Source organism: Scophthalmus maximus, chromosome 18 (assembly GCF_022379125.1).
Source record: "Scophthalmus maximus strain ysfricsl-2021 chromosome 18, ASM2237912v1, whole genome shotgun sequence".
Classification (NCBI taxonomy): Eukaryota; Metazoa; Chordata; class Actinopteri; order Pleuronectiformes; family Scophthalmidae; genus Scophthalmus; species Scophthalmus maximus.
In genome coordinates, this window is record NC_061532.1 from 4,285,530 (window position 1) to 4,311,846 (window position 26,317).

The 26,317-nt window shown below is 45.4% G+C and overlaps 1 protein-coding gene across 6 annotated transcripts in view; it reads right to left on the bottom strand.

Annotated features, from left to right (window-relative positions):
* LOC118290041 (CD2-associated protein) overlaps window positions 1-17,648 on the bottom strand; it is a 50,743-nt gene extending 33,095 nt beyond the window's left edge. For 2 of the 6 annotated variants that reach the window (XM_047328508.1, XM_035617365.2), the window contains exons 1-3: window positions 17,184-17,646; window positions 5,896-6,053; window positions 343-529 (exon numbers count right to left, since the gene is read on the bottom strand). In XM_047328508.1, the coding sequence (XP_047184464.1) occupies window positions 343-529; window positions 5,896-6,053; window positions 17,184-17,187 (349 nt within the window). In that variant the 5' untranslated portion in view covers window positions 17,188-17,646. Of the gene's footprint in view, window positions 1-342; window positions 530-4,055; window positions 4,195-5,895; window positions 6,054-7,133; window positions 7,346-16,687; window positions 17,002-17,183 lie in introns of those variants that run through there. The other 4 variants (XM_047328511.1, XM_047328510.1, XM_047328509.1 and 1 more) reach the window with 4 other exon arrangements.
* Window positions 17,649-26,317: the final 8,669 nt, after the last annotated feature.

The window sequence follows — 26,317 nt, forward strand, 5'->3', positions numbered from 1 at the left end:
GAGGACACACCTCAAACTGAGTAGATATTGCATCTCTTAAAGTTACTGTTGTCGTGTGCTCCCCCACACACAACGTTCACGAAAGCTAACATGTTGTTGAGCTCATGGTGTTGTCATAAAGTTAGTGAGATCAGTCTGTCAAAAACAATTTTTTAAAAACTTTTTTAACACTTTTAGTCTGTCACCATGTTAGTTAGTTTAAACTAGTGCTTAGAACCTACTGTATGGAGGTGCGTGCGCGAAAGGCACCAACTTTGGTAGCGAGTATTGTAGAATTTTCAATGGCATTGGTCCCAACAACCACACCAAAAATGATTACTGTCCACACAAACACAATCTTACTCTTTGCAGCTGCTGGTGGTGGTGGTGGTGGAAGCTGGAAGCCACCAGTGGGGATGCCGATGGTGCTCATCCTCTGAACCAGGTTGGCCACGTTCCCGGCGCTCTTCTCTCTCCTCTGGGGCTGAGACGTCTCCTCTTTTGGCTCGCTCTTTGTTTCCTTGACCTCTTTGGACTCTTTCTTCACCTCCTGCACGAAAGAAATTAAATGAGACACATTAAGTGAGTAGTGTTTTCTTTTACAACGGCTTCAACGCAGTGTGTCACTACTTCTAAAAGACAATTAAAACAACAAGATGTCAAACAACATATTTCACAAATGTGGTTTCCAGTCTTAACATCTCACGTACACATATATACTTAATGCATACTGCCAATAAAGAACAATAACATTTTTAATATCTAAATAATGTGTATAACAGATGAAACAATTTTACATCAAAATCTAATTCTTTCTAGCTTTTTAGAAAATTGAGAAGACGGCATTTATTTTGAGGACATATTCAAAACATTATCAAGACGTTGGTTGGCTGGAAAGAGGAATGTGAGACACGGTCTACTATTTTCACATAACATAGGGGGAAGTCAAATGTGTGGGATGATCGGTGTTCTTGATCACAAACGTGCATCAGCGCAGCAGTTCACTATAGTTACAGCCCACTCGTGCTAAATCTAGTTGTCGCTAACGATCCCTGTCACGTCACACAGTCAGGCGGTGAAAACCACTGCCGCATTCTTGCAGCCTGGGAAACTCCCTGACAACAGCACAAAGTCCACGTCACACCTTCACTCCATACGGTCTGGAGAGCACACAGATGTATATACGGTTATATGCGTTCATGTCGGGGTGTCAACCTGAATGTGAAGATCCATCCATCCATTTTAGGTTCCTCGTTATCTTCAGCGTGGTCACACAGCATGGAGGACTGAAGCAGTGTTTGCCATTAAATGCCTCAACTGTAGCGGCCCACCAAAGCTTCAGAATGATCCGAAATGTTGTTTTACACTTCTAATAATAACATTGATGATCTCTAACGTAGTGTTTTGTGCTGATGCTTCACTGCGGAGCTGCGTGCAGCGCTGCTGCTGCCACCACCCTTTGCAAACACAACGACGCTGGTGACAACCTGTCACGGTCGGACCAACCATCAAGAGTGAGGAAATTCCGGCACAACAGTGGCCCCCGTGGGCTTAAAAAAAAAATCCAAGACCTCGCGCTGAACTCGTCGCCAAGTGCTCAGCTCACAGATTATTCTAAGAAGGGAAAAGAGATCATCATCCTCAAAGGCTGCTATCAACTGTAGAGTTGTGTCACCTATGCCACAGACGGGCTCTTTAGAAGTAGAGGACTTTTCCCCTCCGGATTCCCCTGAAGTGTGTTGGAGGGCCGTGGTAATCTTGAGCTTTAACTCAGCTTCAGCCCCTGTAACGCCCCGAAGCCGGAGCTCTCGGAGCGGATGGGAATGCGAGTGCAACAGAGGACGGGGTCGCTCTCTGAGTGGTAACGTAGCATTGTGTCCAAGGCTAATGTTTAGAGAGCATACAAATAAGATGTAAAGCTATGTGATAACCACGAATATGGCATAAAATGTCTGACAAATGAAGAGCGACAGACAAATGTTGGTAATCTCTTTTCTCTTGGCGCTGATGACACATGCACAATGCCTCTCTTCATTTTTAAGGAGACAATTCCCAAATACGCCTTCCACTAAAACCAAGCGACCCAAACTGCACATTTAAACATAATCTTTTGACTTCTCCCAACTCTGTCACTCTGGACTATCCTGCTTCACCCTCCTAGCTGGTCTGCCGGCATGTGCCAGCTCATCCAGAGTGCAGCGGCCCGGCTGGTCTTTCACCCGCACTACACCGCCCCGCTGCACCGGGTCCTGGTGGTGGTTCGAATTCGATTATAGGCGCTGGTACTCGCCTATCAGGGTGCAAGGGGCTCAGGCTCTTCCTACATCCAGAACATGGTCAAATCTTACACCCCCAGCCCGTCCTCTCTGCTCTGCTACTGCTTAACGGCTTGCTACTCCCTCACTGCGAGTGGTGGGCAGCCTCCGCTTAAATAAATCCTGTCTGTTTTCCTGGTTCCTCAATGGTGGAACGAGCACCCCATTGACATCAGGACAGCAGTATCCCTTCAATGCTTCTGTCGCAGAATGCACCGTAGTCTATTGAATCATTAAAGCAGAGAATGAATGAACTAATGAATAAATGGAGCACTCAAAGCTGTTTTGCATATCAAACAAGCCACTCACACAAAACCTAGGAGCAATTTTTCATCTCCAGCTGTGTGTGTGTGTGTGTGTGTGTGTGTGTGTGTGTGTGTGTGTGTGTGTGTGTGTCAGAACAATAACCAAGTTCACCATCCACTTCCTGATCCACACACGCTGACTTTGCAACTTCACTGGAGAGGAAGTGCGTGTGCGTGTGTGTGTGTGTGTTAACTGGAATAAAAAGGCACTGAAGAGTTTCTCCCCCTCTAAGGTATCTGTGTGTAGTGCACTGACAATGCTGAAGAGTGTGTGAAGGGGTCTTAAGCGGGACCACACACACCACCACATACTGTATATAAAAAATGCCTACCAACTGTTTTCCACTCACTGTTGTCATACATCCAGGGTGTTAATTAGGCTGCACATTCAGTGAGGAATGTTAAATATGGGTATCGTCTCTTCTTCCAGCGTGTTCATAACAAAGACGCCTTCTCCGTTTGTCATGGGTCCTTTTGTCCTTCATGACAATCTTATGGTTGTAGTAGTGAACATGGCCGACAACAACACATTTCACTTCTAAGACACACCATGCAACAGCCTCGCAAACTTTATATCAATCTGTAGATATGTGTTGTGTGCTTGGACCGGAAGATTTCCATGGCAACACCAGTATTAACGTGGCAGTTGTACAGTTTATAATTACCACGAGACCCACCAGGAGGCAGCAGTTATATTAATGACTTCATCTAATGAAAAATCCCCTTCTATCACTAACACGGGGGCGAGTATGAAGAGGAGCGGAGGGGAAGGCATTATTAAAAAGACAGTGTTTTTTATGAATTATTACCGCAGGAACGATAACCTGATAATGACTGGACCAGAAGCCAGTCACACTGAGTTTCACTTTATGTATGTTTGAGTTTTGTGTTGAATAAAAGAGTTACCGGTTGGCTGTTGGTCCGGTGTGTGTTGGGTGACCCAGGGCGGCGAGGATGTTCGCCACGATGACAAATACAGATAATCATAAAAATGGTGAATGTCGGTGCCGATTATCGCTCTACCCACAATTCTTACAGCGTGTTAATGGGTGGGTTTCAGTTGTTAATGCTCTCAGACGTTTTATTAACGTTCCAGCAATGTATTTCACAACCTAGATGGCAACTAGACGGCGCTTCACTCTGCCCCACCGTCTGCACGGCTGTAATTTGTACTCCCTGTACTTCTTAAACAATGGCGTCGGAGCGCACTCTGCTGGACAAACAATGTGACAATGCGACGCAGTTTCTTGATTATCCCAAACATTTTTTTTCTTAATTATGTTTTGTAAAAACGATTGATTTAGTGGATGCTTGTACACACACGGACGCACACAAGTACAACAACTTTATGGAAATCTTCCACTGAAAATACAATCATTTGAAAAAGTCTCCATCAACAAGATAAACCTATGTCATTTAATCCTAGTTTACAGTGAAACAAACATATAATCCTTACCGCCTGCTGCATGTTTCATGTCCCCTGATCGTTCGGCTACAACGCCTATTAAAAGGCAGCAGGAAGCAGAAATGCAACATCTCAGATGACTGTAACGTCGTCGGGAGCAAAGTTCAAACAGCCGGCAGGCTCCTTAGAGGATTAGCTATCGGAGCTCAGTGACTGGGCCAGGCTACTTAGCAGATTACCTATCTCACTACACAGGATTACAGGTCGGGGGAAAACAGGGGAGAGGAGCGAGGAGCGAGGAGCGTGGAGAGGCAACGGCACGGTGGTGACTCATTTCACAGTGTGTTAGCTCTGTAAACAGCCCGGCACAGAAGAGGGAGATTCTACAGCGGAGCACCTCGGGTGCATCCAGTGCTCGACTGAGTCGGAACAAAAGATGACTGTGACTGAGCTCGGCTCTACACAGATCCTGTGCATCTACTGATCTGCAGCTTAGCCACGGTGTTCCTCTGACCACTTCCTCCTCGTCATGATGAATGGAAGACAATCGTGTAGAGCTGGGTGATTCTAAAATCTAGTTTTCTTCAAGAGCAGAGACAGTGGAGTCATTATTCATGGCGAGCATCACACACTGCACCAACCCTGTGCTTTTAGCTCAGTGTTATCAATAGTTTGTAGGCCAAAAGGGGAACAACACAGGGCAGGTGAAGAGCTGATTTTAAATAATAAATAAATGATATCTATAAGGGCTGGAGTAGTAACGGTATGAAAATTTAACATCACGGTTATAGTGATCAAAATTATCAAGTATTATCAAGGTTTTTTTTTTAATATGATGAAAATGTTCAAAAAGTACTGCTACATAAGCCTTTCAACTGCTCTTTTCATTCTTTTTTCTCCATTTAGTGCACAGATGTGCCTGTGTTTGATTCTGCTTCACAATAAAAACCACTGCGCTGGCACACATTCGTCTGGGAGAGCTGGAGAGTATTTTCCGTGGTAATCACCCGCGGTTTAATGAGAATAAAAATTTACAACGGTACAACTAACCGTCAGGAATCTCACCCTGGTTTACCGTGAAACCGGCACACCGATCCATCCCTACAACTCACATCAGACGTATCACTTTGTAGTGATTCACAGATTCACAAACTCTGAGAGAATAAACGGCTCTGCATCTCACTTTAAACTTCATCAGGATTTCATCAGTTTCTTTACTTTGTCTAGATGGCGTTCACGCACATAATTCCACAAGGGAATACGTAAAACTCACGGCGCTCGCAGATGTGGCTGACTGACAAATCTGTGAGTGGACCACGACCAACTGATGCAGCCTTTGCCTTTCACTCCGCACACCGCTATGGTTTTGATAATGCTCACAGCGTCGAGGATTATTCTTAAAGCTACAGTGTGTAATATTTAGAAGAACTCATTCACAGAAATTGAATATTTTCCATAACTATGTGTTAATATATGCTTAATCACCTGCAACAAAGAACTGATGTCTTTTCGTCAACTTTGAATGAGTTAAATATAGTTACATGAGGTGGACCTGACCTCCGTGTAAGTCGCCCTGTTTACTATGTCGTGTTGGATAAGGTTGTTGCATGAAGCGGTCCAGAACACTTGGCATTCGCGTTGAATTTTCAGCACTGCCGGAAACCGGAAATGGAAGTGCCCCCTGTCGGTTGCTCAGTTGGTTGCGGTTTGCAACTTAACCACCAGATGCCGCCAGGAATGGTACAACAAGAGCATTTAAAAGCTCTGAGGATGTGCACGGTCACAACAAGCTAACTCCGTCACAAGTCAGTATCTCACGTGATGCACGCGGCATGGTAGAACAGCCATACTCTGAAATGGAGATAAACTTCACCACCTTCTGAGTTCTCACCTTCACAAAGTTGTCGGGGAAGAGCCCCCTTTTCCCGTTGAGGTCGCCCTCCATCCAGCCGTCCTCCTCGATGTACCGCACGTTCTTGATGACTTCGCCAGGTCGCAGGGTCAGCTCGTCCTCGTGGAGCGCCTCGTACTCGTACTCCACCACGACCTCTGCTCAAGATAAGGCCGAAGAAGAGGAAAAGAAAGAGGAAGGAAAAGGAAGAATGGGGCGGGAAAGATAGGAAGCCAACCAAGGAGGAAAAAACGAGAGAAACAAGGAAGAGTCAGAAGAAAGGAGAGGCAGACGGAGGACGCCCATAGGACGGGAGAGAGAAGATAAGGAAGTTTAGGAAAAGAAAGGGGAGATAAGGGAAACAATAACAGGATTTAACGAAACATCATATTGATGATGTGATAAAGAACATGTTTAAAGTCATATTGTTTTGCCTTTTGTATTTCTGGCTCCGGTTAGTTTGCAGTCAGTAATCCAACAGTTGAAAAAGATTCCAACAGCCACAATAGTTGAACGAACAATAAAAAGCTTCTGGAGCTCGTCACTGGTTGGTGAAGCTCTTCTCTGCTGAATTTTGTGAATCAGACAATTTTAGAAAAGAAGAACATGAATACTGATTCAACATAACAGAAAAAAATCCCACTGTAGACTGCAAATATTCTGTATAAGCATCATCACAATAACAGCATGTGCTATACTGCTACCGCGACACACCTCGACTGATAGTGTTAAAAATTGGGATTAAATGATCGTGCATACCTAGTAAACCTGATATAAATATATATCCTGTGTCACAAAACTTGAAGACACGGCCAAACAAAATGTGTTTGGCTCGGGCAGTACACAAGAGAGGTTGGTGAGCAGGCAGGGTGACTGCTTCCAGTGCAGCAGGTTGAGCAGCCTCTAAAAATAAGCGGGCTGCAGAGGACGAACTGGTAGTGAGGGATTTTATTCTGTGGCGCGGCCCTTTGACAAAGGCTGGCACGGCTGGCTTCACACCGCGTACACCCAAAACAAAAAGATGCAGGGTACGCTGCAACACACACGCACACAAACACACACACACAAACACACACACACACGCGCAGACACAGAGTAATGAAAAACCTGGGCAGAGTCACGCAGCACTAAACTACACTGGTCAGGCAACACACGATCAACGGCTGCACAACTTGGCTCAGTCGTGACTGGAGCATGTGTTTGTGTTTGCATCGGTGCAGGCCTCTGACTTCACTGACCTTGGCCCAAACACCACAGCGTTCTGAGCTTCCCCCTCCGCGTCGTACTCCGTGTTCAAGACTTTGAGAGGAGGAGAAGAGCGCTGAAGTTCAAGGGCGGTCAGACAGATGAGGGAGTGAAATGTGCCGGCGCAGCCCAGCTCCCAGTTCCACCGTCTTACTGGAACACTGGCAGCCTCTGAGCAGGTTCATTCTCCACCGGAGGTCGCACACTTAACAGACAAATGAAAGTGTCAACCACAGCGTGGATAGGGTTGATTACTGTGATTCTTCACGTCGCCGAGAGACTAGAGCTGCAAAGGCATATCTTGTGCTTTTGTCACTCTTTTAAAGTATACAAACTCAGCGCAGACTGAACCATGCTGGAGGGCTGATTGAACGCAGACGGACGGAATTTGGGGCTGAGATGGCAAAGAGTCGCAGAAGTTACCGACGGAGGAGTCGAGCCTTCGTCGCCTCCGCCATCGCTCAATTTAGCGCGTTCAGCCCGGGTGTGACATTCACATCATTGCCGATCAGAGGTGAAGCCGATAATTACCCGGGTCTATTGAGTCATTTGACCCGGGACTGAATCGGGGGTTTTCACACTGCAGAAAATCCCGGGTGTTAGCGGGTTTATAAACGGGTTTTTTGGCCAGTGTGAAAGGGGCTTAAGTTAAGTTAAGGCACATACAAAGTAACTGGTGTTGGTCACAGGGAGTCCCGCCTCAGTCATAAGAAGAATCCTGTATACGTGTGGTGCAGGACAGTATGAATCACTTCTTCAGCTCTGGTTTTATGGAAACCAGGCAGACATTTATGGATCAGGTAGTGGAAACTATTTACTACCATTCAAGGAGAGTAACACTCCCCTTCCTTCAGGATACACGTTAGGAGTATAGCTGCTGCCCAGTCGTGGGTTACAACCCCGAACTCCCTCTGCGCTCTCTTTCTCACCCAGCAGCACTGCACATGAGCCTCGGATAAGACGACGCAAGCTTGGAGAGTAGTCAGCTATAAGCACGACAGTCTAAGTACACGAGGCGGAGAGAGTGAAACACCACACAGGCCGAGCAATACACCAATAAACAGCTAAGGCCCGGGCCCCCTGACAGCCATCAGGGACTATCTGCCCGTGTAACCACAGGAAGAGATGCAGTCTGCTCAGCCGCTGTAAACAAAACAAGAGGCAGTGCTTGGCGGGCGCAGTCGTACTCTGCCGAGCAGCGCGCGACACCAGGGGCGGCTCTCCGCCGTCCAGAGGATGGGACGTGGAGCAGAGGGACGTTTTTTGCGCGACCGCACAGATTACAGTGTCTCAGCGACGACACAAACACGCCCCGCCTGAGGACCGCAGGCCAGACAATTCAGTGCCCATTAAATCACTTCTACACAAACACACACACGCTGCTATAGACGTACTTGTGTTGGATTTGTCCCACTCGACTTATCTTTAAGTTACCAGACGATAATGTGTTACTTAAATTGTTGTTATTATGATCTTGAATAGAGGGGAAACCATCATCAAAATATGAATCACGAAACAGTTTAAGGTCATTTTTTCATATTTCTTATTTTTAAACTGCCTTTAAACGAGTTTATGAGAAAAGGGTTAGGGGGAAAAACCAGTTCATATGGAGGACGTCACAAAACTGACATACAGGAAGGTTTTTTCCACCTTACCTATAAAGTCAAATCAGATATATTGAGCAACATCAATATATCAATTTTATTCTGTGAATGAATAAGGAAACACATTAGACATGTTTGTTAAAGCTCAAGTACACATACACATTGTTAGCAGGAAAACTCAACAGAGTACCTTCTCATTTGAATGTCATGGAGTATATCCACTAAGGTTTGAATCCTAACACAAATCACAAGGTTCTTAACAAACAGTTATTTTTATAATCAATAATTTGGTGTTTCAACAAGCATAACATTTAGTAAAACTGAGGCGGCACTGTTTTTGAAAAAAAATGTCTCGTCCTGGGACTTTCATTAGCTCTTGAAACCTTATTTCGCCACTGCTCTAGCTGACATTGTTTCTTTCCGTATGAAATATGGAAGTCTCCTCACTGTGTGTCCGATTCTTTTTTCACATGGGTGACGACTGAAAAGGCAAACACGACTAAATGACCACAAGTGGGCTTCATCAAGCCTGACATCTGTGGGTTCTATGATTGCAGTCAGAAAATCTCAGTCATATGATATGAGAGTGCCATGCTGGCATGAAAACCTGGGAGCAGGGCTGCGTGGTGTGACGATTAATATCATGTGATGAGCGAACAACATCTATCATTTCATTACGCACTGTCTGTCTATGTCTTTGTGTCACAAAAATCACTCTTTACAGCAATATTTCCATCATTTGGATGATGCTTTGTTGAGAATGCCAACATTCTTTGCTTCATGCATCTTAAGTAGCCCTTTTCTGGTTTCCTCATCCTCCTCTGATATAGGCCTGTCACGATTATTACGTTATCGACCTAAAATTTAAGCAGATTAACTGATAAAGGACAGTTGGCTGCAGCCTTATTATAGTGTTGTTACACAGGTATATGCGTAACCACAGAAAATGTGGGTAGTTTACGTTCACCTGCAAGCTGGGTTCTTCTGTATCTGATACGTCCGTTTGAGGGACTGACCTGACTCGTGTTCCTGTGGGGACTTTTGGTTTCTCAGCTTTTTGGGGGTGTGGCCGAGCAAAGTCGATCTCTGTAGAAGTCAAGGACTTTTTTTCCCACTACGACTTGAGGCCTCTGCTCCTGAATGAGTGCGGTGAGTGATAGGTGTGGGCCGGTCAAAAAGCAGGAGCGGGACAGTGGACAAAGTCCTCTTGGTTTGTTCCACAGAGGAAATGCCTTTCTAAATACATTAAAACAGCCAAAACCCTCAGCATGCAGGTGGTGTGTGTGTGTGTGTGTGTGTGTGTGTGTGTGTGTGTGTGTGTGTGTGTGTGTGTGTGTGTGTGTGTGTGCGTTTGCGTGGGCGTCTGTAAGGAGCCAACTTCCTGGCAGTCTGCTGCAGTCAGGCGGCAGCAGGGGATTTCTGGCCTAAATAGTTCTATTGACTTATGAAGTGGCCCGAAGGGCAAAACGGAGACTGTATCTTGACAAATGAAAGTGAGGGGAAAAACAACAATAACAACCGAGTAACCTGGACAACAACTATCCAAGGTCAAATCACATAAGGGCCTTGAATCAGGGTTTATCCTCTGGGTTGGAGGAAGACTTTGTTCGTCCACTCCTGGCGACTGTCCCGGGAGAAGCTACAGAGCATTAAACTGTGAAATTAATACTGGCTTATCATTAAGCTTTTCCAACCAAAGTAAGTACACGGCATGTCTTTTTGAGTGTCCATGCAGGTTGCACTCACTGTAAGTTGCTAAGAGGCTAAAGGAATGCTAAAGCCACCAGTGTTCAGTGCCTTAGCAGGAAGTCTCCCTGGTTAGCTTTGTGTTAGCGGAGCAGTGTGGATGTGGGTCAGCAGGTCTGCTGTTGTCTCATTCGTGTGTGCGTCATGTCAGACTACACAGAAGTACGATGCGATGCTTACATGGCATATATCGGGACATGAACAGCTATTTTTTTTTACAAACGACATCACAAGGAACCAGCAGCAGCCGCCACGGCTCCCGCAGAGTCGTCCTGGCAGAAATGCAGAAATGGGTCAAAAGGCTAAGAGCTGCGGCCAAAAGTGAATGCGCTAAATGGTGTGCTGTCAAGAAGATGAGAGTGGAGCAAGAGCCCAAAGACTGTCCGGGAACGAGATGAATATACATGAAGAGGAGGGGGGGGGGGGGGGGGGGGGGGGGCTACTGCCCCTTTAACAAAAGGTACTGTTAGCAGCACTGAGCAAAATATGTGTCAAAGTTCTCAAATAAGCAGTGAGACATCTACAAGACAAAACAGCAGGCCGGGCCGCCTGCGACTTGCTGCTTCTAGACAGAAATGACAAATTATACAGACATGTGTTATAACCCCTGCCCCCCCCGCCCCCATACCTCCCTCCCTCCAGAGATTGCTTTGTGGTTATGAGATATGGACTGAGATATGAGTTGAAGAAACTAGATTTCCATTCATGAGCCTAAACGCTGTTTGACTGAACGATACGGAGATAAAGAACAGGGCCTGGCTGTTACACAGGGAGGATGTCTATTGAAAATTAACCACATCATTACATTAACACTAACCACCACACTTCCTTCCCCATTATTTGCTGTGGCCTCCAGGTTTACGGGCCACCGGCAACATAGAGAGGGAGCAAAGTCAACTATCCCCTGTGTGGACAATGTGAGCAGAAAAGTGAGTGATAAAAGACAAGAAGACGCTAAGAGAGAGGGACAAAGACACGCACAGCAGGAAATGTTTCTCATCGACAGTGTGGCACGACACCTCTGCTCTGGGGAGTGGTTGGAGGAGGATTCCGGACATATCTGCTTAAGGCTGAGACGAGGACACGGGGCGAGGGGGAGGAGGAGTTGGACGATCAAACAGCTGAAGGAGTCACTCCACGGCACTTTGGGCTGAAACATTGCTCACTCTGCGGTCTTTTATGCAGCGTTTCCTCTGCAGACGTGCGCGCCGTCCACAACTCGCTGCCAAGTTGTGGACGCCATTCCAACGGAAACCGTGCTATGCTCCAAACACATTTGAATGGCTCTTAATGTCATTTGACATTCATTTGTATTTTCATTATATTTATGTTCATTCTTTTTGAATACTCCATAAAACTATATTCAAATTACTTTGCTTGTAGGTGACACAAAAATGCAAAAGGCCCTCTCTTGAGCCAGTGTTTGAATTGTCCATTCTGGGCTACTGTTGAAACTTTTTAAAAGTGAAAAACCTGTAGTGGTCCCACAAACAGCTTGTATTTCACTAATAACTTAAGACTGTGGCCGACCACCATGGTCTAATTTTTCCCACCACAGTTAAATGATGCATTTCTTCACTTTTCACAATAACTTAATAAGGCCTTCAGATGGGTTTTTACCGTCATCATCAGTTTCAGCTGTAAGTGTAAGAGTAAGTTGTGGTTGTTTGTATTTATAATAAAGAAAATAATGCTCTTTAAGTCAAATGAAGAACTTACACTGAAAATGTGACAGAAAAGATAACAGTGGATCCACTGTAATAATAATATCTCACGCTTACTGTACTTAATTACTTAATTATTAGTCAACTCTGTTGTTAGTTTACACATTTGCAAAACTCATAAAACATAACTTCATAACTAAGGAATGTGAAAAGTATAAAATGAGTATTAGTGCCCGTATGCTGCTTTTTTTTGTGTGCGTGTGTATGTGTGTGTGCGTGCGTCCGTGCGTGCGTGTCTACTGCCTCTCCAGCATAGCTCCATCATGCCTGGTCTTGCTTCAAGTTGTGTTACTCTTATCAGACACAATCCATCTTTCTTCTCGCCTCGGTGTCAATAAACTACACTTACACTGTGACTCTGATACTGCTCACTGTCATGGCCGGTACCGCCGTCTCCACCATATATATTTCATATCTTTATAAGACTTTTTATCACTATTCATGTCTGTGATATCTTTTCTTTCAAGTGTAGGAGCTCCTCAAAGTTAAGCGATCACACTTCCTCTCTTTGTGCGGGGTCAAGGTGCAGCAGACAGAAAACAGCTTCCAGGTTATCGATTTCCTCTGCTCACACACTGCTTCCAGGTAAACGGCTTGCACAATGTGGGTGTTATATAAGCTAGTGAGAGACAGGAGGATGTTGGGGGGGGGGGGGGGGGGGGTTGCTCAAGGCCACGCAGGCAAGCCGACTGCCAGGCAGGCTGTCCAAATCAGTGTGCTCTCTGTGCTTCTCTCAGTCACACACACACACACACACACACACACACACACACACACACACACACACACACACACACACACACACACACACACACACACACACACACACACACACACACACACACACACACACACACACACACACACACACACACACACACACACACACACACACACACACACACACACACACACACACACACACACACACACACAATCAGAGGAGAGGAAAGCCATAACTGCATTCCTTCGCACCGGTCTGAGAGGTGGTTGATACGCAGGGCAACGTGCCGCTGGAAGAAATCGAGTGAGGCGGAGGAAGAGAAAGCTGCTGCTACCCTCTGAATTCTCCTGCTCACCTTTATTTACTGTAGTAATAATGATAACCAACATGTGCTTACCAACGCCCACACACACGCGCGCGCCTGGGGGCTACGCTCACACTACTAGACAATCACTGTTATTCAGGTTATTAAACCTGTCCAGATTCACAGGATTACATAACCACGACTTCTATGAGGAAACAGAGGGACTACAACTGTGACTGCACTTTTCTTTTTCTAGATTAACCAAGTATCCATGAAACAAACTTCTACTTCTACAAGGCTTCTGTTGTCCTCATGAATGAACAAAGGTAAAATACTGACAAATTGCTTCTTTTATTACTAAAAAAAATTGTTTATCAATCAACAGAAAATACAAGTGTCAACAACTCTGACAGGTGAATCATTGTTTAAATCGCTACAAAAGCACAAACAGGCAGATTAATGGATAATGTTGGTCCGAAACAATAGTAGAATTTTGACGCTGTGACTGATATTGATATTTGGGAGGTTTAAAAATCTGACAGTGGTGTATTAATGGATAGTAATGTTGTTTTAAAACATAAATACACAACTTTTTGCTATAATTTCTTTGTCAACCAAAAAAAAACCTCACGCTGGTCAGTGCTCTGACACTGCTGCTTATTTACGTCAAACCTAGTCTGCCCTTTCTGTAATCCAGATGTGTGAGCCTTTACAGCTGCAAAAGGTTCATATCTGACAATTTATCCATCTACTTCTTATCAATAATGACAATTATGTCAGTTGCAAGGCCTAACGTTGTCGCCACTCGAACTGAAAGTGGCGGTGAAGCTGAAAGACGCCGAGCTCACCATAGAGGGAAAAGTCAGGAGCGGGTGGTCGTCATTCAGACAAGGCACGACAAATTCATGTATGAATTTGTTCAGGGTCGTTCGTCAAATCGAACGCCCGACTTCCCTCAGCGCCGAATCACATTTGAAGACCAGGCCATTTATTAAGTGATCAGTTCAGATTTGCTAAGCAAAGCCTTTTTTTCTCAGAAACAATGTACTGAATTACAGTAAGTACAGTATGCAGATGTCCTCTTTAAAAAGTGTCAAAATGTATTTTGTGTTGTATTTATAGTAAATAATGAACATTTAAGCGCCGAGCTAGTTAAACTGACCGAGGTGGGGAATCAACATGAGGCACATTCTGGTAAGTGTTGACTGAGGCCTGTGAGGTTAATGTTCAATCAGACGCGGTGGCACGTGTCCAGCCTTTGTGTGGGCGACTCTGTGGAATGCTACAGTGAAGTTGACTGGTAGAATACAGGAGGAACCGTGGCGTCCTGATGTCCTGGGAGTAGTTGTCGTCGATGGGATCACCATGTTCCGACGACAAATCTAGCCAGGGACGTCTGATCTATGTCAGCTCCAGCTCTCTCTCTCTGTATCCTCATACCCTCTCACTAAAGGATCATTTTCATTATCGGTTAATCTGTTGATTATTTGAGTAGTTGTATGGTCCATAAAATGTAAATCGTGTTTCCCGAACAACCAAGATGATGTTTTGTTTTGTCCACACACCAATGATATTCAGTTGACTGTCACAGAGGAGCAAACAAAAACTATTCACATTTAAGGAGCTGAAAACTACATGAACCGATTAATGGGTTATCGAAATATTTGCAGATTAATTTAGTAGTTGATTGCTAATCAATTAACTGTTGCAGCTCTACTGTCAATGCTCTCCACTGTCAAAATAAAGGCACAGAGGTGAGGGGGGGGGCTCGCCCACAGTTTGTGGATTTTTACTTCATTGGCTGTGTAGCCTAAGCAAAGGGAAAAGCAAACACAGAGTGTGAGGGGCTCTCTCTCACACACACACTCTCACTCTCTCACACACACACACACACACACACACACACACACACACACACACACACACACACACACACACACACACACACACACACACACACACACACACACACACACACACACACACACACACACACACACACACACACACACACACACACACACACACACACACAGAGGACATGTTCAAACACAGCTGACATACCCTGAGCAAAGTGCTACCTGAAGAAAGACATACCAAAGACGAGGGAGACACGTTACACACTGTGAACACAGTGTCTTGACTCTGGTTTAGAAGTCTGCATGTGTGGTGGATTGGATCAGTTTTCTTTTTCTCCAGGGTTTTTTAAAATGTATTTATTCATTTATTTTACATTGTTCAAGAACAGCGCCCAGCTTTGTTCTTCCCTGTGCAATTTAGTGTACGTGTCACACCTCTCTTTGCATCCGCACTCTGGTATTCCAGACGACCAGGCTTAAAGCACCAGTTTAACAGGAGTTCATGCAAAATGGTCCTCGGCGGTTCTCTGACATCCAGACCGTGGGAGCAACAACACCGCTGCAAAGCTCTTGCACACCATGCGATGCGAGGAGGGCCGAGCAGTGCCGTCGAAACCTGTTTTACAACATAGCGAGGACGACTCTCGAACGAGTCCTACCACATAACCGCGCAACCCGCAGACTGCACAGAGACACCATGGGCGGGTTTCCTGATACAGTAACACAGAGTGTTTCCTCTACATCTGCAGGCAGCCATGAAGATCACAGCCGCCCGCCTCATCTGGTGTGTTGCCAAAAAAGTGATTGTGTGCCAAAAAGCAATTTTTATCTGGACCAAACTCTCAAAACGGGCACATGACACAACTTAATGTCCGTAGTAATATCAACCATATGTCTTTGTGACACTTGGACGTCTCTTGTAACCGAATGATCACAATTGTGGCCGGGGTGTTTGCCGCTTACAGCGCCATCGGGAAATAGGATCCTATTGTTTTTACGGTTTGTATGGCTACTATTACAACACTGTAACTGGTTGATTGATTAAAATGTTTATTTCGAATATGTAATAAAATTAATATTATATATGGTAATGGGTAATGTATAAAATAAAGAAAGTACTGGGTTTTTTTTTCTCCTTATAAAATGATCCTTATGGCTGCATTATATTTCACCCGCTCTGTCATAACCCATACACTTTGTCACCCCTGTTAAAAAATATACCTTTACATGGGCCAATGATACAACCCATGGAACACAAGCGTATTTGCCTGCCGAAAAAAGGGGACGTAAAATCAGTTTCTGGCAGACGCTCCACTTTTTGGCACCACACCTGTGGTGTTAAACGTCGTGCGCGTGACATCAAAGACGTCGAGAGAGAGAGAAGTGACTCCCCTCACCGGATGTGATCGGGTTCAGGGAGGGTCACAGGTCATAGTCAGGGCCCTTGGGGGGGGGCTTAAATGGAATCCAGAATGTGCGTGACGACACAAGTGCGTTTCATAAACAAATACATATTCCATACATATATGAGGCTTTGAGCAACTGGCAAAGGGGGGGGGGGTGTACACTGCCCAGGAGAAGCTAACCTGGTGTCAGGAGGAGTCGCTCGTCAGTGGCTGTTCCAACAAATACACACGTCCGCCGATGACTCCTAACTTTTTGGGGCAGTGGGGAAACACCAGCGCCGCGGTTCTGCGTCGGGGCCGTGACGACATCGGCTCCGGTCCGGGGGGGGCGCGGCGGCTTCGTGCTAGCGTTAGCTAGAAGAAAACAACATGCAGCCGACTCCAGGGATGGATGATGGAGCGGTGGCGGCGTTATCCGGTTAACCGCCCGAGCTAGCCGGCTAGGCTAAACCGCTAGCTAACCGTCCGGGGGGCTAACTTTAAAAACCCGCTCGCTGTCAAAGAGAAAAAAAATTAGAAAAGAGCCGAGAGAGGCGCCGACACCGGGTCGCCAACGCTCCGCGCGTCACTTGGACTTTGTTTCGTGTGTGTCGAGTCGAGTCGGTGGTGGTGGAGGTGGTGTTGGGGGGGAACGTATGAAAACAAACCCGCAAGCGCCACATCATGGAAAACTCACCCATTCCTGCCCGCTTTCGCGACGCCCCGTCGCCGTCGGCCGCTGGGGAACGTCGTATCCGAGCCGCCCTCGCGTGCTAGCTACGCGGCTAGCCGGGTCGCTGCTGCTGCGATCGACCCGCTAAGGTGTCTTCTCTCCGCCGGTCAGAGGAGTCACAGGAGCCGTATATCCATTCGTCTCGAGCCCGGCGGCGGCAGAAGCAGCAGCACAGCCCGCCTCCCGACGTCGTCGTCTTCTTCTTCTTCTTCTTCTTCTTCTCCTTCTTCTTCTTCTTCTCCTTCTTCTTCTTCTCCTCCTCCTTCTTCTTCCTCTTCTCCTCTCTCGGCGGCGCCACACGATTATCGTGCAGGAAGTTGACCAGGAGTCTCCACCTTTCTTGGACTCGACTCGGCTCCGCGGGTCGCCGCCTGCTGACTGCTGACTGCTGCCCGGCCGCCGAATCACACTGGAGGGCAGGAAACTTCGCGATGCTTGGGGCAGGACGGTCCCGCGAGAGAGAGAGGGGGGAGAGAGAGAGAGGGGTGGATGAGAGAGAGAGAGGGGGAGAGAGGGAGGGGGGGAGAGAGAGAGAGAGAGGGGGAGAGAGGGAGAGGGAGAGAAAGAGAGAGAGGGGGAGAGAGAGGGGGGGTGAGAGAGAGGGAGAGAGAGGGGGGTGAGAGAGGGAGAGAGAGAGAGAGAGGGGGGGAGAGAGAGGGGGGGTGAGAGAGAGGGAGAGAGAGGGGGGTGAGAGAGGGAGAGAGAGAGAGGGGGGGTGAGAGAGAGGGAGAGAGAGGGGGGTGAGAGAGAGGGGGGGTGAGAGAGAGAGAGAGAGAGGGGGGAGAGAGAGGGGGGGTGAGAGAGAGGGAGAGAGAGGGGGGTGAGAGAGAGAGAGAGAGGAATGTTTGATGGAATGTTGCCCCCCCCCCCCCCCCCCCCCCCTGTTATTGGCCCACTCAGCAAGTACAGTAACTCCTGTAGGCGCCTGCCTGTGAGACTTCACTCGCTCCGGCTCCTCCCAATTACTTGTTGACACTTTATGAGTTCATTCTAATCGCTCACTCATTTCCAGGATTCTGCAATGAGGATCCACTTCAAATTTGACAGTTAACAAAATACTCATTATAACCACTTAATATCTAATTGGGGTTTTTTTCAAGTCAAGTCAACTTAATTGTCAATGCCTGCAATATTGTACCAGACATACAGAGGAATTGAAACCCCGTTTATCTCGGACCCACGGTGCAACAGTACAAAACAAAACAAAAAACAAACAAAGATAAGATGAGTGATATATGCAATAAATAAATTCTAAATAGCGCAAAAGTAAGAGTAAGGCAAAACCGCACAGGCATAGAAAAGCTAAAGAAATTGAAAATGTGCAATGGAAAGGAAATACTGTACAGTATGTGAAATATACAGGGAGCTCAATATTTAGTGCGCAACATGTTCTTTGCACCAACCAGAAGTAGCACTCTTAATTTACAATGCAATTGCAGTAAAGGCTTTGTGTTCTCTTTCCCTAATACTGGCCTATTCTAATACAACGTTTCTTCTTCACAAAGATCAGAATTTTCAGAAAGTTGTCGATTCAAGTGTGAAGACACATTGTGTATGGATGGATATGTGTTGCTGTGGAGTTGTATTCTGTTGTGTAGCGTGCCGTCGTTGATTTGTATGGGTCGAGCAAAATGATAGAAAAACACCCGTCTTCGCGATCGATATACGGCAGGACTGTTTCAGAAGCAACTAGGTAAAATATGTAGGATAAACATAACTCGTAAATGGCATGAATGCCGGCTGCGGAAAGGCCGACGCCACCCCGGATTGCTGGCTTGAATTTGGATGAGGAACGATCGAGAAAAGGTTGAATATTTCGGAAAGTAGGAAAGTTGTGAAAGAAGCTGAATGCAAACCGGAATGTCCTAATTTGAGCTCAACGTTTTGATGTTTTGGCGAAGTTTCTAGGTTGAAAAATAAGGAAGGATCCGAGGGCCGAACAAACAGGTCTGCTAATACAATATGGTCTGCTAGTACAATATGACATAACAGCGCATGCAGGGCTTATACAGTGTCATGAGGTCTGAGAGGAAGATAGGTGCGAAGGATTGTGGTGGTCAGGGCGAGAGTCACCAGTCAACGAAAGGAGCACGCCGCAGTTTATTTTACCATGCGATGAAAAAAACAGAAGCTAATGACAAAACCAAAAGGCATTAGTGGACTTCATTCTCTCTTGGTATCTCTCTCTCTCTTGTCCTCAGTATTTCTGATTTAAATCTTGCTTGATGCAAGATGAGTTTTTTGGAAACGTCAAAAACAGTTTGGCACGAAAAGGGACAATAGGGCCCCTTCCTGTCTGCTGGCGGTTTTGCGCGGGAAGGAAGCGGAGTGAATATAGCTGAGCCATGTGCGAAGTTGTCCCTGACCAACTTCAGAATATGACGAAAACATGTTTTTGTAAAAAAAAAAAAAGAAGCTTTGGGCGCATAGTGTGACTTTGATGATTGCGACTTGCGATAATCAGCCTCAAACGAGTATCGACCCTTTTTTCAAACCTCCCTTTGTGTTTATTCGCCTAAATACTTTCGCAGTCTCTCGTCATTTTGTGACGAGAGACTTGGTTTAGCCCCGTTCCGAAGTAGATTTTTTTCACTCGGCTGTTCAGAGCCAAGCCAGCGGTCGTGACGCCTCCGGCCGCGGTGGGCTCAGTGCCATGCTGCAGTGACACCAGAGAATGGACTGTACAAAAAGGAGAAAAAAAGAAGAAAAAGGGGGAAGTCATTGAGGCCAAGTTCATCCTGACAGCCGCCATTTAAGCAAAATGTCAACAGAGAAACGTGAACACAAATTCTATGCAAATGTTTTTGACCGCATAGCGCGTGCCAAACAAACGCACACGGACACACACACACACACACACACACACACACTCACGGTGCATTGTTGGTCAGTATGAATGACACAGTGGGAAACAAGTTGTCCAAGTGGATTACGGGTGAGCCAAACATCTGGGGATTTCTGTTTTTGACTAAGGTTTTGAGTTGACTAAAAGCATGTTGCTTTCACCTAATAATATTTTGAAAGCTGCTGAGTTCACCAATGGTGACTGTGTAGTATGTTTTATGCCCGGTGCTATGGGTTCATAATTTCAGAAACATTGTCCGAATGAAAGAGGTCCGGACCGACAGAGCCAACCCACGTTGGACCTCCTCATTTGGGGCATAGCGGTCAGCTTGACATGAAGAAATGTGGAAATGAAAATTCAACACACACACAGAACAGGTCAAAACCGGCTGTGGCTCAGGAGATACAGACGGACCTCCACCAACCAAGGTCAGTGGTCCGATCCCCGCTTCCCCCGGTCAGCATGCCCGAGTGTCCTTGGGCAAGACTCTCTGCATCAATGTGTGCGAATGGGAGAATGTGATAGCCCTTGACGTGCACTTGCAGATAGGAATATTATATAGAGAGATATACAATTCATATTTTATTTATTCCATCATTTTCTGCAAGGACTGTGCAGCTTAATGCTATTGTAATCGTAAAGACAATAGGAACTTCTTACTTAAAAAGCCACGTTAATTCTTATGAACTATTCATTTATTAGTTTTTAAAACTGTATTCTTGGGTAATTCTTCATTTTATTTTTTTATTCCCTGACAAGTTTCCCAAATAGAAGACTGTAATGAGACACTGGGCCAATTATACATTTACAATGAATGCATACAGATCCAAATACAGTATATAGAGAGAAGTTTGCTTAATGATTGATCATTTATTTGGGTGCATCGTCATTTCAAAGAAGCATCTATTTTTTTTCCGTACGACTGAATCCAACAACTTGTGCATTTCCATAGATCTCGCTGCAATATTACTGCAGCGACTGGTCGTAGGTTAAAGGTCACTATCAAAGAGCCTTTGATCAGGGGAATTTACAACGGCGGTGCAGTGTGGAGAAACAAGGAATTATGTGTTGACTGCAGCATCTGCTGTAAGTTTAAGACTCAAGTGTCTGTAAAAACAAACACCTGTTGCTCACATGGTGGCTCGGTGCAGTTTGTGTAATCCAGAGCCACCTGGTGGCTCAAACGTGAAACTGCAATCAATCTTTCACATCAGCTCACTGAGTTTTATTCTGCGTTCATACATCAGAGCTGTTTACGCACAGCCGAGCTTTTATAGCGAGGTCAGCAGAACAAAAAATGCTCCTCACTGATCCAGAGGTCACTCGGACAGGCTGACCTGCAACGCTGAAGATTTTCAGTGGCGATAGGGAAAAGGAAAGGCAAAACATCGCGATTCTTATTGGTTCCAAATCGGTTCAGTTGTTTCAACCGAGCTAATAAACACTCGGTGGATATTAGGAGACCTTAAAAAATGGTGGCAACGCACAGCGTTCAACATTTATAATGCGTATGAAAACATTTCATTGATCGGTATAAAACGCAATAGGTGAAGACTATAGCTGCTCGGTTTAAATGATATCTAATATGTTTTAGTAGGGAAAGCTCCAATTATGGAAAAATACTGTACGTTAAAATGACCTGATATCTTCGTAGAACTATTATAACGTGCAAACCTATAAACAATGTATTCAATACAGCATAAACACGTTATTAAGCTGTTACCAGGTGTAAAAAAACTTCTGCGTTTACTGAATATACACTTATCAGAAAGGATGTGCATTTATTTAATAACTGCTTTGGTGGTGTTTTTTTTTTTTGCATAAACATGCTTCATTTCTGTCCCCATCATTTTGAAGCAGTAGCTCAAACAGTATTCAATTTTTCTAAGAAAATCATCAGAAAAGGCTGCATTGCTGTTTGTTCTTGATTAAACTTAACTAAACATCGTGACCACTAAAAAATGTATAAAAAAAAGAAAATATAGACATTTGAAAGCAGAATAAGACAGGTGATACAAGTTACAGTGCAGCACAAGAAATGCACAGATCGTTTATTTAACAGAACGGCAGCGGCGAACAGAAAAGTCTCCGGTCTTGATTTCAAAGAACTGAGAGTTGCAGCAGGTCCTGCAGTTTTTCTGGGAGTTTGTTCCAGATCTGTGGAGCATAGAAACCGAACGCTGCCTCTCCATGTTGAGTTCTGACTCTGGGGACAGAGAGCAGATGATCTGAGACGTCTGGATGGTTCGTAGCAGAGCAGCAGATCAGACATTCTGGCCCTAAACCATTCAGTGCTTTGTAAACCAACGGCAGTATTTTGAAGTCAATTCTTTGACAAACAGGAAGCCAGTGTAAAGATCTGAGGACTGGAGTAATATGATCAACTCTTTTGGTCTTGGTGGGGACTCGAGCAGCAGCGTTCTGAATTAACTGCAGCCGTTTTTAGGGACACTGTTACAGTGGTCGAGTCTGCTGAAGATGAATGCATGGCCAAGTGTTTTCCAAATCCTGCTGAGACATAAGTCCTTTAACCCTTGATATATTCTTCGGGTGGTAGTAAGCTGAGTAAGCGATCATTTGAATGTGGCTGTTGAAGTTCAGGTCTGAGCCCATGACTACACCCAGATTTGTGGGAAGAATACACTGGGGCCGTATTGTAGTTGCAATAGCCACGTTTCTCCAGCAGAGTTCAGGCTAACCTCAGTATTGTTGTTGTGTAAGGCTGCAACTAATGGTTGTTTTCATCATCGATTAATCTGTCGACTGATTTTTTCTCGATTAATCGATTAGTTGTTTGGTCCATGACACGGACCATAAAATGGTTTAAAATGTTGATCGTGTTTCCCCAAACCCCCAACATCAAGTTTTGTTTTGTCCACACGCCAAATGTATTCAGTTTACTGTCACAGAGGAGAAAAAAAACCCCAGAAAATATTCAAATTTAAGAAGCTGAAATCAGAGAATTTTGAAACTACATTAAACCGATTAATCGATAATCAAAATAACTGTTGATTAATTTAGTAGGGATTATTAATCGATTAACTGTTGCAGCTTTATTGTTGTGACACTTAATCGATTTGAACATCGACTTTTCCATCTCACATTTGTAGAACCCTGTAATTTATCTATTAATAATAATAATAATAATAACGATAATAATGATGATAACGTAAAAACAAACTGATGAATGCCTCGTAATGAAGGCCTATCATTGTTTCAAATTGATCATTCTCTTTAGTACTCAAACCATCTCGCTCTCTCATACATAACAGCAATAAAAGGAATACCAACATGTAACCTTACAGTATCGCGATGGGCATGGGCAGCTAGATAACCCGCCGTTGTTTTTTTTGTTGTTGTTTTTTTTAATATGAAATGTAAAATGGCTGCAATCCATTTGGCTGCTTCCGGTTCAGTGTCCTGCTGTTGTGCACATTGGCTCACTCATACTCACACTGCCCTGACTCAGCGGGACATCTGAATAGAACAGAGCCGCCGTTTGTGTTACATAGTAGCAGTTGGGCTTTTTTCCTACAATGACAAGTGAAAATGTCTGCTGCTGACATTGTGACTAAGGTTACACTATTAACATGAGTAAGTGAGGGGCGCGTTATCGACTCTCCTTGGGCCTGCTTTGCCTATACCCCGTTGCAACGGGGTATAGGCAGACGGACAGTCATAATGTGGTGTTGTGTTCCGGGGTTGGTGAACACAAAAGACACGAGTCTGTCCGGCGTCTCCTCTCGGCCACCTCCGGGCCTCCTGCGTTGGGCATTTGGAGTTTGAGTTTTGGTCTGTAACCAGGAGACTCCGTGCGACAGCTGCTGCTGAAGCCTTTCTAAACTTCAGAAGCTTGGCCCTGGCCATCTGCTCGAGTGGCGGGTCGTCGGAGGCGGAGGTCGAGCATTTTATAAAAACAAGACGCGGAAAGAATCGAGTTCACGCACAAACCTCTCAGGGAACCTCCTTTTCTGCACAACCCTAACTTGTTTTAGTGTCAGTAGGAAAAGTCTAATGGACCCAAGTTGTAATAAACCAGACTTATCCTTAAAAGGAGACTCCAACTGCAGTGATTACAGTGTCCACCCAGTGGCACGTGGGTCCTAATATTTAAAGGTGACATATTATGCTCATATTCAGGTGCACACTTTTTATTTGGATTACCGCTTGAAAAAAGGTTCTCATGCTCTAATGTTCAGAAAAGGCATCAGTGTTCTCATGCTGCCCATTCCTGCAGCTCCTCTTTTCACCCTCTGTCTAAAACGCCTTGATTTTTTTGTAGCCCCGCCTCCTGGTAATCCCAGTCTGCTATGATTGGCCGGCTGGCCCAGTCTGTGTGTGATTGGTCAACCGCTTTCAAAATGTGAAGGAAATATCTCGCCCCTTCACCAGAGAAGTGGAGATTCTCCGATTGTAGGCGGGGTTACCCCCGAAAGAGTCCGACTGTGACATGAGAGTGGGAGAGAAATCTGAACCAGTGGTTCAGAGCCATGCTGTAGGGTTTAGCCAGCTCACAAAAAAAACATCAGGGTGGTCTTTTTTTTTTTGACAGTTTGTGGGCAGGCAGTCACAGCAGATACACACATTTAGTGGACAAACACTCCAAAGCAGTCATTTTGCATTCATTCTTAACTTTTGATGGATTTTCATTTCCTCTCCCATTATCCGATTGAGTCACTGACCCACTTATGCTCCCCTCCCCCGCCCTCCCACCAGCACGTTTCATCCCTATATCTCTTCCTCCCTCTCCCTCACTCCCTCGCGCCTTGTCCACTCCTTTTCCACGCCGCGTGCAGGGCAGATGGTGCTCCACTCCTTCATCAGCTGCTGCTATTTGCGGTAACGTCTGGGCAAGCTTGTGCGTACGCAGACTGTTTACCGACGGCTGCCTGACGGGCCAAAAAACCCTGCTCGCGCTGTGTCTGGGTATCTCCGCGACACCTGCTTGGTAACCGGATAGACGACAGCTTGACTGCTCAGAGCAGATGACTGAGTTGTTGGCTCCAGGCCTCCAGGTTTGCTCCACTGACACATATGGGACAGTGGCACAATCCCACCGTTGGTGGCTGCTGCCAGGATGAAGGACTAGTCCCGAAGAAACCTGAGCCGATTACAGGTGACCCGGATTGTTTCATGGTTCATCGCCTAAAACTTCAAACACCTGAGGCGGCCATGTAATTTAATGTTTTCCCTCAAGTCCTGATAAGGTTATATTTTGAAATAGGTCCATATAACTGCTCCAAAAATGATTAATCCCATTCGAAAAATGATGACATTTTATATCCAAAAGGTTTAAGGTCAACTTTACTGTGCCTTAATAATGTTCTGCAAAAACATTAATCAGTAATCTTCATTGTTCAATTGCTGTTTGGTTATGTTTTTGCGGTGTGATTGACAGCTGGTGCCGTCCAACAGGTGCACGGCTGCAGGTGTAGGTGGACGTGCAGTGGACGAGCTTTCAGTCAGGCCCACCCCCCGTTCCTCCAAATATGGTTACATCTGGTTGCAAATCTTTTTGCACCGTCATATACGAATATCATGCTTCGTACGGCTCAATCCCCCATAAACTGCAGCCGTTCTTTTCCTTCTTTTTTAACAGCTGTGTGATGCTGCTTGCTGATGTCAGCAAAAGTTGTTTTCATGCATTTGTTGCTCTCGGCTCTCCAGTGCATTTTAGCGTCTCAGAGCTCAGTGATTTGCTTTTAGCAGTCTTCGGATTTGGTGTTTGGTTAATCGGCCCCTGTTTTCTGTACTTTCTGTAAAAAAAACAACACATCATGTGCCAAAACAAATGAGAGACAAAGTTGGGGGGAAACAGTAGCTGATTGTGAACATAGTGGAGCATTCATGGCTCAAAAACAAACCTTTCACTCAGGGATGACTCAACTCAAAGAGTGAACAGAAAGCCGGCGATGAACGGATTTTCTTTTTCAGTTCAAGTGGAATCCAATATGCTTTTTTTTCCCCTTCCTCATTTTACCATCAGAAATGACTACAGTAGTGTAGATGACACAATAGTAGGTCAAATGGCAGCTCACTGCATCTGTGTTGTACATTTAAAAAGGAAAAACATCCTAGGGATAACGGGGACCTCCTTTCCATGGCAGAGGCAAACGGTTTGCAGGCTATTTTGTAAAGCTGAAATTTCCAGCACAGGCTCAAAAAGGCCGTTGTATTATCCGAACTGTATGTTCAAGCTTGATTACTAAGCTCTTTCTAAACACAACAGCGGACACAAAGGATGCCGTAATGC